Source organism: Aspergillus puulaauensis, chromosome 5, assembly GCF_016861865.1.
Source record: "Aspergillus puulaauensis MK2 DNA, chromosome 5, nearly complete sequence".
NCBI lineage: Eukaryota > Fungi > Ascomycota > Eurotiomycetes > Eurotiales > Aspergillaceae > Aspergillus > Aspergillus puulaauensis.
In genome coordinates this window covers 221,897-236,155 of record NC_054861.1, presented here as the reverse complement: position 1 = coordinate 236,155, position 14,259 = coordinate 221,897, and the positions used below count along the sequence as shown (strand labels likewise).

The window sequence follows — 14,259 nt, the reverse complement described above, 5'->3', positions numbered from 1 at the left end:
GATCTCGGACGGCGGTCGAGACTCCAGAGCTGAATGAGGGGCATCTTGGCTTCTCCAGAAATATTAAATAAATACCCCGCTGGAATCTCATCTGGCTCAACAGCCAACATCCACGCAATAATCATAATGGCCATCTCAGACCCCCTGATCAAATCCCTCCGCGAGACTCTCGTCTCCTCAAGGACCTTCACGCCCCAAGACGAAGGCTACGAAGCCGCCATCACCCGGTGGTCCGACACCGGCCGCAAAGAAGCTGTACATACATCACCACTCCCATAACCAAATAACAACCACTAACTCAACCAGGGCATCGTAATCCAACCAACCGATCCTTCCGACATAATAGCGGCGCTGAAATGGTCGCAAACGCACAACATCGACCTCGCCATAAAATGCGGCGGCCACTCCGTCTCAGGCACAAGTTCCTCCGCAGGGGGTCTCGTCATCGACCTCTCACGTCTTAACAGTGTCTCCGTCGACCCGACAGCCAAAACAGCCACCGTCGGCGGCGGCGCAGTCTGGAAAGATGTCGACGAGGCTTTAGCCGTCCACGGTCTCGCCGCCGTGGGCGGGACAGTGAACCACACCGGCGTGGGCGGGTTAACGCTCGGCGGAGGCTACGGGTGGTTAAGCGGGATGTACGGACTCACAATCGACAATCTGCTCAGCGCAAAGATAGTTCTCGCGAGTGGGGAAATCGTCAATGCGTCGTCGAGTGAAAACAGCGATTTGCTCTGGGGACTGCGCGGGGCTGGGTATAACTTCGGCATTGTGATCGAGTTTACGTTCCAGGCGCATGAGCAGAAGAATCCTGTGTATGCGGGTATCCTTGGTTTCACGCCGGATAAAGTTGAAGCGGTTATTGGAGTTCTGAATGGGCTTTTGCTGGATAAACCCGATCCGCGCTCTGGGGCGATCTGTATCTTTGCGACGCCGCCGGGGGCGCCGGGGCCGATGGTGAATCTGATTGTCTTTTATAACGGGACGCAGGAGGAGGGTGAAAAGAGGTTTGGGGAGTTACTGTCCCTCGGTCCAGTCGCGAATATGGTCTCCATGATCCCGTATAGCCAGGTCAATGCCCTGCAAAACCCGATGGCGACGTATGGAGATCGAAAGTCATTCAAGGGCGTGTTCTTTAACCCGCCTCTGTCGCCTTCATTTGCGAGGAAGATGCTGGAGGATTTCACGGCCAAGGTTATGTCTGATCCGGATTTGGGCAGGTCAGGACTACTGCTTGAGTTCTATGATATGATGAAGACGGTCGAAATCCCCAGGAGTGCAACTGCGTTTGCGAGTCGGGGGACGACGCAGAATGGACTTATTACATTGCGGTGGACGGATCAGAGTAAGGATGGAGAACATAGGGCTTGGGCGAGGGAAATACAGGAACGCTGGAAGAAGGAGCTTGAGGGGGGACAGGTTGGGAACGTGGATATCAAGGGCAAGCAGGGTGTGCCGCAATATATCAACTATGCCGAGCGTGAGTCCTATCAATCTGATATTTGAATGCCGCTAACCTTGACCAGCTGGTGACTCTGTCGTGGGTAATATCTACGGCGAGAACTTTGGCCGATTGAAGGAGCTCAAGGCCAAGTATGACCCGACGAATGTATTCCACAAGATGCATCCAATTGCCCTGGACTAGGGTGTATACTTACATACAGGGTTGACGTGTCAGATTAGCATGGCTATAATCACCATTAGTCTTTTTCGCTGTGGAGGTAAAATACTCATCAATCAGTTAAGCATTAGAATCCAATGCCTTGAAGTGACTGTAATCCAAATCTAAATGAGCAGACATGCGCTTGCCATCGCCTCGTTCAAGGTTGAAACATTGAACGCTCGTGGATGCGTCAACGCTATGAAGAAATGACATTCCATTTTACAATGCCAGGGGTTGAAAGGGCCGAGACATCGCCGAGCCTTTCTAACTGGATATCGTCCCACTTTATTTGGAGACCGCCTTGGTTGCGAGTGTCTAGAGAAACGCCATTATAACCATATAGGCATCCTTATCAAAATCTGGGATCATAGGGGCCTCTTAAATAGTTCGGTCAGTAACATCTGTGTTGTCCCAGTCGTTCCTTCCTCGAAGTGGCCCAAGGTCAAGGTCCTTATCCACAACAGGAGGTCCTAGGAAAAGAAGGCATCCATCCCAGGAGCCCGAAGAATCGGCGAGAAAGATCGGCAGACAAGAGGGGTTGTCGACAGCCTCAGAGTCCAGCCCAGAGCCTGGACTTCCTCGCTCCAACCGAGGTCCCAAACTGGCCATTTGACTGCCCCGCACTGAGCCCTGTCGACCGTCGTGCACGCCGTCGTATAGGGCGATCTGCCTCCAGCGTCTGGAAGATGTCATATGCCGGAAAATGTTGCAATTGCCATGCCAATGCCCCTTCCTATCCCGGGCGACACATGTTTGGATGCGGCAGGCTACGACGTGATTGTGATTCTCGCCACTCCCGCTCCGACTCGGCCGCAAGCTGGACAAACTACCCCTCCTAAGAGTCAAACTTCTGTGGAACGAGCGCTTTGTGGCGTCATGGTGGGGGTCAGAGTCAGATCGCTGTCTGGCACCACTGGATCGATCGGCGCTCGGGGCACAGCATGGTGTGAGATTACGCTGCCAGATCCAGTCGTGACCCGTGCGTGTTTTAGTGGTTCAGCTGTTCAGCTGTTTTTCCGTTCATCGACAGGCGTTGAAATGTTTTGCAGCTGTTTACAGTGGAAAAGAGCGAGCGATGTCAGCGGAATTGTGGCTGCCTGGGGCTGAAGTGGAGCTGTGGCTGACCACCAGTGGCGGTGCTTCGATGGGCCCTGCTGGTTGCTGAGTAGTCGAGTCCACTGCGAGATTATCTATCGATTCTAGCGCAGCTCACTAGCACGGCTGGAACTCTGTGTAGTGGGGGAGGTAGCAAGCTCGTCATCGTGCAATTGGGTGCGCATCCCCTGTTGTTATCCCACCACACGCCACAATGTCGACATGGTGCAACCAACCCCTCCAGATCCAGATGCTAGAGGATCGGGAACACCGAATGATCCCCGGTAAACAGCGACCGTGGGCGTGGGCCATCTTGTGAGATTGGGGCTTGAGTGCGTCAGCTCTTGGACAGACTTGTGGCTTGAGCTATCCTGCCCCACGGCCTGGCAAGCTATATAAGGCCCGCACTCGCTCAGTTGTTATTGCTCAATACAGTAAACAATTCATTACCTTCCTTCACTTCACAACAATCCTCTAATATGTCCGGCTACAACGACTACGACAACAACTCCCGCTCTGGCGGCTACGGCCAGTCCACCTCTGGCAGCTATGACAACTCGAGCGGCCGTAACGAGTCAAGCTATGGCGGTTCTTCCTCTGGCTTTGATAACTCCAGCTCGACTGGCCGTAACGATTCCAACTACGGTAGCAGCGGCCGCGATAACTCGAGTTATGGCAACTCCAGCCGCAACGAATCCAGCCACGGCAGCTCTGGTTCTACCAGCCGTGACACAGACAGCTACGGCCAGTCCAAGGCCAGCAACTACGGGTCGAGTGGCCGTGACGAATCGAGCTATGGTGGTTCGACCTCCACCGGTCGTGACAACTCTAGCTATGGAAACTCTGGGTCCAGCTATGACAACAGCTCCAGTGGCCGTAATGAGTCGTCAAACTACGGTGGCAGCGGTAGCAGTGACCGTGACAACTCGAGTTATGGTATCCCCAGCTCCACTGGCCGTGGCAGCGACAATCTTGGGCAATCCAAGGCCAGCAGCTACGGATCTAGCGGTCGTGACAACTCCAGCTATGGGAAGTCCGAGTATGACAACAGTTCCAGCGACCGCAACGAATCGAGCTATGGTAGCAGCGGCCGTGACAACTCTAGTTACGGCAACTCTGGCTCCAGCTATGACAACAGCTCTAGAGGTCGCAATGAGTCGAGCTACGGTAGCTCCACGACCGGTGGAGATTCCACCTCTTCCTATGGCGGCTCCGGTCTGAGTAGCAGCCGTAACGAGTCCGGCCATGGCTCCAAGTCTGGTGGCTATGGAGGCTCTGACTCTACCTATGGTAACTCCAGCAGTGGACGCGGCGAGTCCAACTATGGCTCCAAGTCCGGCGGTTATGGGGGCTCTGACTCCAGCTCCGGCAACACCAGCTCTGGTGGCTATGGCAACTCTGGATCTGGCGGACGCGGGGAGTCGAACTATGGCCGCGACAACTACTGAGGAAGAGATAAGCCATGTAACATCGGTCTAGATGCATGTGCTCTTTGGCGTTCTTTTGGGCTTTAGCCAGGGAAAGCTATCCATACACCCATTGACGTGTGGCTTTTCTTTATATAACAAAATATATGAACATAATCCTTCATTTCAACATAATGTTTACGCGAAGTAGCTTTTAATGTTTTGACCGGTAATCCTACTGATGCCCGATAATCTGCTTTGGCGCGTACAGCTCATCAATGCTCTTCACGTCGTCCTCGCTGAGCTTGAACTGAGTCGCCTGGATAGCCTCGTCCACCCTCTCTTTCTTGCTCATTCCAATAATCGGTGCCGTAATGAAGGGCTTCGACATAGACCATGAGAGCGCAATAATCGCCATCGACACCCCATGTTTCTTTGCAATCTCCTCGATCTTCTCGTTGATTCTCTTATCTGTCTCTGTATAGGGGACACCGTGAAACTTCATATCCTGGACTTGTCCACGCGTGGTATCAGTGAAGGTCTTCCACGGCCGAGTCAGGAACCCCATAGAAACAGGACTCCACGGGATGGTCCCCATCCCGAACTTCTGACACGCTGGGTACATCTCCCTCTCCTCCTCGCGGTATACAGCGTTATGCAGGTTTTGCATCGTGATGAACTCCGTCCACCCGTTCATCCGCGCCGTATATTGATACTCCAGCAGCTGGTGCGCCCGCATAGACGAGGCGCCTATATACCGCACTTTTCCAGATTTAACGACGTCATGCAGTGCCTCCATCGTCTCCTTAACAGGCGTGTGCGGATCGAACCGGTGAATCTGGAGCAAGTCGACATACTCTAGATCCAGCCGTCGCAGACTCTCGTCGATACTATCGAAGATATGTTTCCGGCTGAGACCATACCTGTTCAACCACCCGTTCGCATCTCTTTCCTCCTCAGTCATGGCGAGGGGTTGCTCATCCCCCCGACCGACAGGCGCCCAGACCTTCGTCGCGATGACCAGGTTCTCGCGCCGCCAGTTGTACTTCTTGATCGCCTTGCCCAGGATCTCCTCGGACTCGCCGTTCGAGTACATGTTCGCGGTGTCGTAGAAGTTGAGACCGGAGTTGTAGCAGTGCTCAAGGATGGGCAGGGCTTCTTCTTCGGGGACGGCCCAGGCGTATCGGCCTTTAGGGCTGCCGTAACTCATGCATCCTACGGCGATTTGGGACACGCGGAGCCCGCTGTTTCCGAGCTGGACGTACTTCATTGGGAGGTTCGCAGGAGATATTTTTGATTGTTTGGGGTTTACCCAGGAGGGGTGGTTCCTCTTTATTTATATGTCTGTCTGTGTGCAGGGCATACCGGACTTAAGCGCATTTAGATGACTGCGTGTTGATCGCACCAGCAGTGCACCGGAGGGAGCTGCGTCATTGGTGCGAAAGTAAGCCATTCTCCAACATTGGAGACAGTCTATCGGACTTAGGCTTGTTAAGTAGAAGGCTTTATGTCGGCACAGCTGACCTGGTCATTGACTGCCGCAATTCGGCAGTGTTTTCTTGGTATAAAATTGAACGATTAAATGTCATCGCGATAGATTAAGGTTTGGTGTCGATAAAGAGATCTTGACAGGATGATATATATATTTGTCAGTATTTCAGATTTAGCTATTTTCGCCGCGAAAAAACCTATTTACCGAGAGCAGCAATAATATGCTCTAGTACAAATAGTCATGATTGGTATGATTGATAGAGCATAAATATTCACAGCAGAAAATTCACTGTAAACCCGATTATTCTCGAGACTGTGAAGCTGGAGGGCAAGATTCAACTACTGATTTCAGACCCGCTAATAATACAAGAGTAGAAGGACAATATCACAAATCGGCTCGCATGGCTTAGTTGGTAAAGCGCATGACTAGTAATCATGAGATCCTCGGTTCGAATCCGAGTGTGAGCATTATTTGTTTTCTTTTTGGTTTTAGTTCGGCTGTGCTCCACTTGACTGAGCATGACAGATTGTTAAAACAACAGACATTGCCTACAGAGTACCTATTGTTCCATTTTGCCCGCTCATAGTCACTATGGCAGTCGTACCTTCCATAGGAGAACCGATAGGGAAGGCACGATGCGGCAGTTCAATATAATCCTGACCACCGCCACCATCACCATCATTCCACACATTAGCTTCAGATATCTCAATCATCATACTTATTGTTACTCAACACTCTTTTATATCAATCCAGAATGACACAACGCCAAGAAGTCCTCGACGGAAACCCTGTCTCATTCGCAGAGGCTCTCGATCGCAGCGATGACATCCTTCACAAGATTGACCTTCCTGACAAGCAAAGGAAATTCAAGGATTTTCTGACCGACCACAAGAAGGAAATTGAGGGCTTAGTCAAATTACATCGCAATAGCCGTGACGCTGATATGTTAAAGTCGAGTGGATGGACGTATGGACGCCACAGCGTCTGCATTCCAGTCCGCGTAAAGTCCAACCCAACAACTATACACTCCATTTTTCGAGTCCCCCTCCCATATAGAGTTGGCGAAGAGAGAAGGCCTGGGAACGCGGACGAGAAAGTCCGCTGCGAGGTAGCAACCTATCTCTGGATCCGCGAGAATTGCCCGGAGATTCCAATTCCCCATTTATACGGCTACGGATTTCAGCGGGGAGGATCTGTAAGTGCACACAAGAAGACCAATGATGGGGGAAAGGAAAACAGCAATAACGAAGCTCGCGTAGTTTGTTGACCATGCAGAATTCGAGCCGAATGAAAGAAGCCGTTGGAGGACCGGACAGCGATTCCCAAGATGGTTCGGACGGCCCCCCAAATTGCCCTTCGTCGAGAGAGAATCACCCAACCAGTTCGGCATAGCGTACATGGTTGTCGACGAAATTACAAAGGGAAACAAGCTCAGTGACTTGTTGGATGCAATCCTGGACGTCCCGTACCGTAGGAAGAACTTCTTCGACGACCTCGCCGACATCATGCTTCGGCTCAGGAGTGCGCCAATGGACCGAATCGGATCTTTGACCGTGAGGGAGGACACTGTTAGTATCGCAAATAGGCCTTTTACAAAGCACCTGGCCGCGTGGGATAGTGAAGGCATTCCCACCATACCACGAGAAGAGACATTCAAGACCGTGGAGTCGTATATCATGGCCCTTCTGGAATGCCACGACAACGCCATTCGCCGCCAGGGGAATGCAATCCGCCATTTGGCAGACGGCCAGTCGCAGCTTTCCAATATTCTCATGATGCGCGCTCTTTTCAATCAATTCACTGACAAGAGGTATCGCAAAGGACCGTTTGTACTCACCCTGACCAATCTTACGACCCATAATATCATGGTGGATCGCCATGGGCATATTACCAGCCTTATCAACCTAAACTGGGCATGTTCTCTGCCTGTTGAAATGCTGACACCTCCGTACTGGCTGGTGGACCTGGCGGCCGATGATATTGACTATGCGAACTTAATCGACGATTTCCTGGACAGCCTCAGGGCGAGGGAGAAGGTCTTTCCGGACTACCACCATGATTCAAATGCGGCGGTGATGCAATCCTGCCTGGAAAGCGGGACCTTTTGGTACCTTCGCACTTTAACAAGTCCGGACAGAGTTTGCCAGCTATTTAGGCAGCATATCCAGGGTCGATATAGTGTCGAGGGCTGCAACCACCCGGCGTTTGAGCGCCTTGCCAGTCAGTATTGGTGTCGAGAGGCTGAGAGATTCATTCGAAGGAGGATTCAAGACAGGCATGCATACTGCGGGAGACTAAGGGCATTTTATCAGTTTAATAGTCCGGGGTCGCCCAGATGGAGATGTCAGAAGACAGTTCTACGAGACTTACGTGCATGGGACTCCCCGGGAAGCAGCCGGTATGATGTAATGATGCTTTAGGGTGCGTATTAGATAGAAATAGCTGTACAAATACATCGCATATTGCAAGTACACCGACTAGGATACCTTGCTGATGATGACGAACCAGACATCGACACCATGCTGTGCGACGTTGGCCTACAAAGGAACAGACTCAAGGTTAAATGTAGCGATCAGAGTATTTCAAGCCAGTGAGCGAGAGTATCCTGTGTAGCATGCAGAGATTGACCGAATCGGCCTCCGTTTGGCTTATCACTCGGACCCCGAGCAGTCCTGTTTGGAAGATGTGCATATAAGCCTGGAATCCCCATTACATTTGAAGACAGATTAATTCTGAAGGATACTGTAAATCTTCAGAATGTCATCTTCCCACCCCGGTAAAAGCGTCTTCGATACCGTTGTTACCGTGAGTACTTCCTACATCCTACATCCTACCTCGCCATGCTCACGCAGATGAAGATCGGTTCGCTTGGCTTCGTCCCCGTCGCCGTCCGCTTTCGCATCTTCCCTATTCTATCCGACTTTGGTGGTCTTGCGAATGGCCGAGATGTGCGCGATGCATACTTGAAGAGCGTGCGCGGTGGCACTACCGATACGCCACGTAGGTTCTCACTGTCTCTCCCACGACACTGGCTAAGTAATAACCAGCTGTAAAACTCATCGGTATACTCCCTAATACTCTGTACTCATGGTAGACAGATAATAGACAAATAATAGACAGATAATAGACAGACAGACATTGACCTAGACAGAGGATACCCTCGTCGCAATGACCGCTCTCTCCTGGATCGACGCCGCAGGCGAAAACCTCTACCGCGCGAACAAGTTGACCGAATATCTAGGGAAGACGCCATCTGCTATACACGGGATTCTACATTTGTACTACCTTCACCTTTATTATTAAAACCATCCGCTAATGACGAGGTTGTATAACTACATAGTACAACAGAAGTCCTCCTCTCCTCCGCCTTCCTGATGCGCAAGCTCGAATCTACGGGGTTTGAATACCCATTCAACGGACTGGAGACGCCAACGCAGTATGCGTATGCTTTAATGGGTCGGGACGATCTTGCCTCCTTGCATACGTATGCGATTATGGCGGCCGAGGGCCGCATTGCGAGTTTTAATACCTTTATGCAAGGTCGGTTTGGGATGGATGGGAAGACGCCTGAGCGGTTGCAAGCGCTCGGATATGATCTTTCTTCTGTTGTACAGGGGGCGCGGCAGGAGGGAATTCCGGTGAAAATGGTTGACATTGGTGGTGGACGGGGTGATTTGTTGCGCGATATCAAGGACGTTATACCTGGGTTTGGAAAGGAGGATTTGATTGTCGCGGAGTCGAATGCTGATATTACTGATATACCGGGACTTACTTTGGTTAACTGGGACTATATATCAGAGGATGTACCCGGGATGATTAAAGAGGCGCTGGTTTATCATCTGTCCGGTGTCCTGCATAACCTCCCTGATCTGGGTGCTGCGAGGCTATTGCAGAAGATAGCAGGGGCGATGGCGAGGTATTCTCGGGTTCTGATCCATGAGAGATGCAGGGATGAAATTCCGGCGGCGAATGCTACGATGGTGGTGCTTTATGGTGGGAGAGAGCGGAGTCGAGAGGACTGGCGGCAGTTGGCGGAGCTGGCCGGGTTGAAGGTTACCTTTATGGTCTTTCCGGATGGGCCTGGGCAGGGGGTTGTTGAGATGAAGAAGATGTAGTTATATTCGATTAAATTATATCCGTCCACTAATGTTATTCAATGCGGTGTTTCGGATGGAGTCGGTACCCCCTTTGCCGGTACAGACTTCACGACGGAAAACATATGAGCGTAGAGAATGAATATTTTTATAGCAATGTTTGAAGCACTGACCGGTATATGGCCGTAATATGGACTGTCCCGCCGGACTGTATAAGCCACTAAGCACGACTAAAATGGCACCGATAGACCGAAACTTGCCATTATAGGAAAGTCAGAATCCGGACCCCGAGCCCTAAATAGCAATGGTGCAGTGTGATACAGCTGTCCTGCCTTAGTGAATGCATCTATCGTTCGTACGTATCTGCTAAGCTGCTAAAGTATAGACAATAGACAACCATGGCATCCAAAGTAACCCTAACATCCCTGAACATCGCACAGCTCCTCGACAAGCAGCAAGAAGGATTCCCCGACAAAACAGCCGTGATATCGAAATGGCAGGGGGTGAGTCTGACATACCAAACCCTGAAAAAGTCTGTCCGGGAGATAGCATCAAATCTCCTACGTCGGGGCGTGCGCCCGCAGGACCGCGTTGTCGTACTTGCTGGGAATACAATCGAGTACGTGCAGCTGTTCCTGGCGGTTAGTGCCATCGGGGCGATTTTCACTATCATCAATCCGACGTTTACACAGGATGAGATTCTGCCTGCTATTGAGTTTGTGGGTAAGCTAAGCGACACAGTTTCCTAGTTGATAGGCAAGTCTGACGATTCCATTCTAGACCCCACTGCGATATTCATCGCAGACCGTATTGGATATCGCAAGTATGGACCGCTCATCGCGGAAATTGCGAAGAAGCGCCGCGATGTCTCGCTTTTCGTGCAGCTTGGTTCTGGACCGAAACTGTCTGAGGATGTGCGCACATGGGAGGAATTCCTCCAGCCAGAGGGGGGTGCCGTCCAGCAGCACGATATTGTGTCTTCGTACTGGGGACTCGCAGACCCAAATGATGCAATGTGTATCCAGTTCACGAGCGGCACGACTGGGCCGAGAAAGGCGGCGATGCTGTCACATAGGTTGGCAAATACCTGACCAGAAGTATCTATTATGCTAGGCTAATTAGCGCTCGCAGCAACCTGTTGAATAATGCCTTGCTGGTTGGACATCGACTCCAGTTCACAGAGGACGACGTTGTACTTTGCTGCTCGCCTGTATTCCACTGCTTCGGTCTAGTATGCGGAGTCCTGGCAGCGCTTGTATATGGAGGGACAGCCGTCCTCCCCTCAGACGTCTTCGATGCAGGAGCGAGTCTCCGTGCTCTGTCCGAAGACAAGTGTACAGTCGTGCACGCCGTCCCAACGATGTTCCAGGCCATGCTGGACCACCGTGATATTGCCAAACATGCTCCGCGCGCTTGTCTGAGAACCGGGATTGTAGCTGGCTCTAGTCTATCTACGACGCTTCTCTCGCGGTTAGAGGAGGTGTTGAATTTCACGGGTCTCGCGTATGGATATGGCATGACGGAGCTTTCGTGTATAGTCTTCTTAACGGATCCGAATGAGGTTCGTCTTGTTGATGAGCATACGTCGGTTGGAAAGGTTATGCCGCGTACGACAGCGCGCGTCGTTGATGAGGATATGAATACGCTTCCACCCGGGACGCCAGGCGAATTGGTTGTGTCTGGATATCTTGTTTTCAGGGGATATTACAAGAATCCTGAGAAAACGGCGGACGCCTTGATTACAGATGCTGAAGGTAGGACCTGGCTACGGACGGGAGACTTGGTGAATATTGATGCTGCGGGTCGGTGTACCATTACTGGGCGGGTGAAGGATATGATCAAGAGAGGTACGTATTGCGTTGGACTGACTAAACAAGGGGCTGACTGGGTGTTTCCTGATTAGGGGGTGAAAATATCTTCCCTGGTGACATTGAGCCAGTCCTGGAGTCTCATCCCGATATCATCGCATCTGCAGTTGTCGGAGTTCCAGATCCATACTGGGGTGAGATTGTCGTGGCTTTTATACAACCTGCGAAAGAGGCCAAGGCAGGAGCTAGCTTGCAAAAGAAGGCAATCAAGCAATGGCTGCGGAATAGATTGGCACCCCATAAAGCCCCAGAGCATTTCTTTCTGCTTGGAGATGGAGGAGGAATCCCCGATGAGCTGCCGGTGAATGCCACGGGGAAGGTGCTTAAAAGGGATCTTCGGGATATTGCTACTGGGCTGGTGTAAGAAGTTATTTCTAGATACTCCCATTCCTTTATTTCTAGGCAGTCTTATAGAAGATAGAAATATGCACAAGAGTTGCTCAGCCTGATGTCTCGGCTTCTTCACGTATCGTGCCACGAATCTTGAGCTTCACCAATGCGGCGAGGACCTGAAATTATCAGCCGAAGTACCATGGTTAGAAATATTATTGTATGGACTTACAGCTTGAATCGATGCCGAGATAGGGCGCTCGTTTATAGCAACTCCCCAAAGCGCCGTTGTTCCTCCCTCTGGAGCGACCTTGACGAAACTCGCATACTCGTAGGAATGGCCAGCCAGTTCCTCAGCCTTTTCGATAGTCTGGACGGTGTAATCGAGGAATTCAACATTAAATCCAACTTCTTTGAAAGCACGGTTAATGCTTGATCCTGAATCAGCGCCGAATTCGTGAATGTCTTGATCATTTGCGACGAGAATCTTTGACTCTAAAGACTCAATGAGACCAGGGGTATCTCCACCATGGCCGCTTGTCTTTCCATTCGCATGTCCGTTGCCGTTACCGTTGGTATTTCCATTAAGGTGTCCATTAGTGCCATTCGCAGGGCCACTTCCAGGTAGGCGAACAGGACCGCCTATGTAGCCGTTTGCATTGTGATCATCTCCATTGGTGTGGCCATTAGTAGAGCCATTGGTATAATTCTGGCGAAGTTCCAACTTATCCCCGTTTCTTTGCTCAAGCAGAGTACGACTGAGAAGATCTATCTCAGCCACATTGGCAGAGAGCATATACCTATCTCGGAACAGCTCTTCAATCATCTCATGTGTAATCTCCAGCCCATTCACATTAGCGTACGCTTTAACCATCTTCGTAAAGTCGATTTCCAGCTCGCGCGGCAGGTCGATCTGGAAGACATCGTTGACGTACCACGCTATCCCGCCCTTTCCACTCTGTGCGTTGATGCGGATGACAGCTTCGTGCTTCCTGCCTAGATCGACTGGGTCCATGGGTAAGAAGGGAATGCGCCATTTTGGGGAGCGGCCGAGATTCCGCTCAATCGAGGCCCGGTTCTTGTATCCCTTGCGAATGGCGTCTTGGTGTGTTCCTGTGAATGTACAGAAGACGAATTTGCCTGCGTATGGGGCTCGGTAATGCACGGGGATCTTCGTCAGCTCTTCCACTAGGTTGACGACCGCGTTTATATCTCCGAATTTGATTCCTGGATGGACACCCTGTGTGTAGAGGTTCAATGCGAGAGTGACTAGGTCCACGTTGCCTGTACGCTCGCCGTTCCCAAACAGACATCCCTCGACTCGATCTGCTCCAGCGAGTTGGGAGAGCTCTGCCGTTGCCACTGCACATCCCCGGTCATTGTGGTTATGGAGCGAGACGCACACCTTGTCCCGCTCGGTGATGTGATCGCAGAAGAACTCGACCTGGTCCGCGAACAAGTTCGGCATGGCCACCTCCACCGTCGATGTGAGATTGAAGATGATCGGGTGCTGCACCGTCGGTTCCCAGGCAGCTTTGACTGCCTCGCAGATTGACAGTCCGAAGTATACCGATGTGTCCTGGAAGTTTTCCGGCGTGAACTCTAGAGTCCATTCTGTCTTTGCCATTTCAGGATCAGGACTATCCTTTGTCAAGGCTCTGGTCGTTTTCGCACACCGTACGGCCAGATCAACCATCTCATTCTCAGTGAGGTTGAATACCACCTCGCGGAAACAGTCCGAGGTTGAAACGTGGAGGTGAATGATGGCGCTCTTCGCACCGCGGACAGACTCTATGGTGGTCCGGATTAGGTCCTCTCGACAGGGCGCCATCACCTGGATGGTCACGTCGTCGGGGATTGCTCCGGTGGTGATGAGGTGCCGCGTAAAGTCATATTCGGTCTGTGACGCCGATGGGTACGAAATCTCAATTTCCTTGTAGCCCAGCTCAAGGAGGAAGTGGAAGTAGCGCAGTTTGGCAGCGCCGTCCATTGGATGGACTAACGCCTGGTTGCCATCTCGGAGGTCGGTTGACAGCCATCTAGGAGGCTTGGTTAAGGCTTTGCTGGGCCATTTACGGTTGGGGAGGTGTAGCTGGGGGAAGGGGCTGTATTTCTCTGCAGGGTCGTTGAGCCTGCTTGGTTAGGGCTGCTGTCATTTGTTTGACTGAGGTTGAACTTACATTGTTGCGGTGTTGAATGATAATGTCCTAATCTCTAGTCTGTCAGATGTTGAATAAGGCTTGCCATTATTTTACCCTTGAAAATATCTAGATTTATATTCAACCTGGACTATCAGGCCTCGACATTTCCT

General features: G+C 51.4%; 7 protein-coding genes and 1 non-coding gene across 8 annotated transcripts; 6 read left to right on the top strand and 2 right to left on the bottom strand.

Annotated features, from left to right (window-relative positions):
• Positions 1–126: 126 nt before the first annotated feature.
• APUU_50098A (FAD-binding oxidoreductase) lies at positions 127–1,645 on the top strand (the record flags this gene model as incomplete). The annotated part of the gene is made up of 3 exons (XM_041705058.1): positions 127–255; positions 307–1,480; positions 1,527–1,645. The coding sequence occupies 3 exons, from the start codon at positions 127–129 to the stop codon at positions 1,643–1,645; spliced, it is 1,422 nt and encodes a 473-aa protein (XP_041557581.1).
• A 1,592-nt stretch (positions 1,646–3,237) lies between these two features.
• On the top strand, positions 3,238–4,206 carry APUU_50097A (uncharacterized protein; the record flags this gene model as incomplete). Its single annotated transcript, XM_041705057.1, has 1 exon — positions 3,238–4,206. One exon carries the CDS (start codon positions 3,238–3,240, stop codon positions 4,204–4,206), a length of 969 nt encoding a protein of 322 aa, XP_041557580.1.
• Positions 4,207–4,399: 193 nt separating this feature from the next.
• APUU_50096S (aldo/keto reductase) lies at positions 4,400–5,434 on the bottom strand (the record flags this gene model as incomplete). The annotated part of the gene is made up of 1 exon (XM_041705056.1): positions 4,400–5,434. The coding sequence occupies one exon, from the start codon at positions 5,432–5,434 to the stop codon at positions 4,400–4,402; it is 1,035 nt and encodes a 344-aa protein (XP_041557579.1).
• Positions 5,435–6,050: 616 nt separating this feature from the next.
• APUU_t50001A lies at positions 6,051–6,123 on the top strand. The gene has a single exon. It is a non-coding gene; the product is annotated as a tRNA-Thr (tRNA).
• Positions 6,124–6,410: 287 nt separating this feature from the next.
• On the top strand, positions 6,411–7,811 carry APUU_50095A (uncharacterized protein; the record flags this gene model as incomplete). The annotated part of the gene is made up of 3 exons (XM_041705055.1): positions 6,411–6,851; positions 6,916–7,728; positions 7,794–7,811. The coding sequence occupies 3 exons, from the start codon at positions 6,411–6,413 to the stop codon at positions 7,809–7,811; spliced, it is 1,272 nt and encodes a 423-aa protein (XP_041557578.1).
• Positions 7,812–8,413: 602 nt separating this feature from the next.
• APUU_50094A (uncharacterized protein) lies at positions 8,414–9,771 on the top strand (the record flags this gene model as incomplete). Its single annotated transcript, XM_041705054.1, has 4 exons — positions 8,414–8,461; positions 8,515–8,656; positions 8,808–8,934; positions 8,997–9,771. 4 exons carry the CDS (start codon positions 8,414–8,416, stop codon positions 9,769–9,771), a joined length of 1,092 nt encoding a protein of 363 aa, XP_041557577.1.
• Positions 9,772–10,148: 377 nt separating this feature from the next.
• Positions 10,149–11,982, top strand: APUU_50093A (class I adenylate-forming enzyme family protein; the record flags this gene model as incomplete). Its single annotated transcript, XM_041705053.1, has 4 exons — positions 10,149–10,473; positions 10,531–10,825; positions 10,882–11,597; positions 11,654–11,982. The coding sequence occupies 4 exons, from the start codon at positions 10,149–10,151 to the stop codon at positions 11,980–11,982; spliced, it is 1,665 nt and encodes a 554-aa protein (XP_041557576.1).
• Positions 11,983–12,058: 76 nt separating this feature from the next.
• APUU_50092S (uncharacterized protein) lies at positions 12,059–13,938 on the bottom strand (the record flags this gene model as incomplete). Its single annotated transcript, XM_041705051.1, has 2 exons — positions 12,059–12,127; positions 12,181–13,938. The coding sequence occupies 2 exons, from the start codon at positions 13,936–13,938 to the stop codon at positions 12,059–12,061; spliced, it is 1,827 nt and encodes a 608-aa protein (XP_041557575.1).
• Between the last annotated feature and the right edge of the window lie 321 nt (positions 13,939–14,259).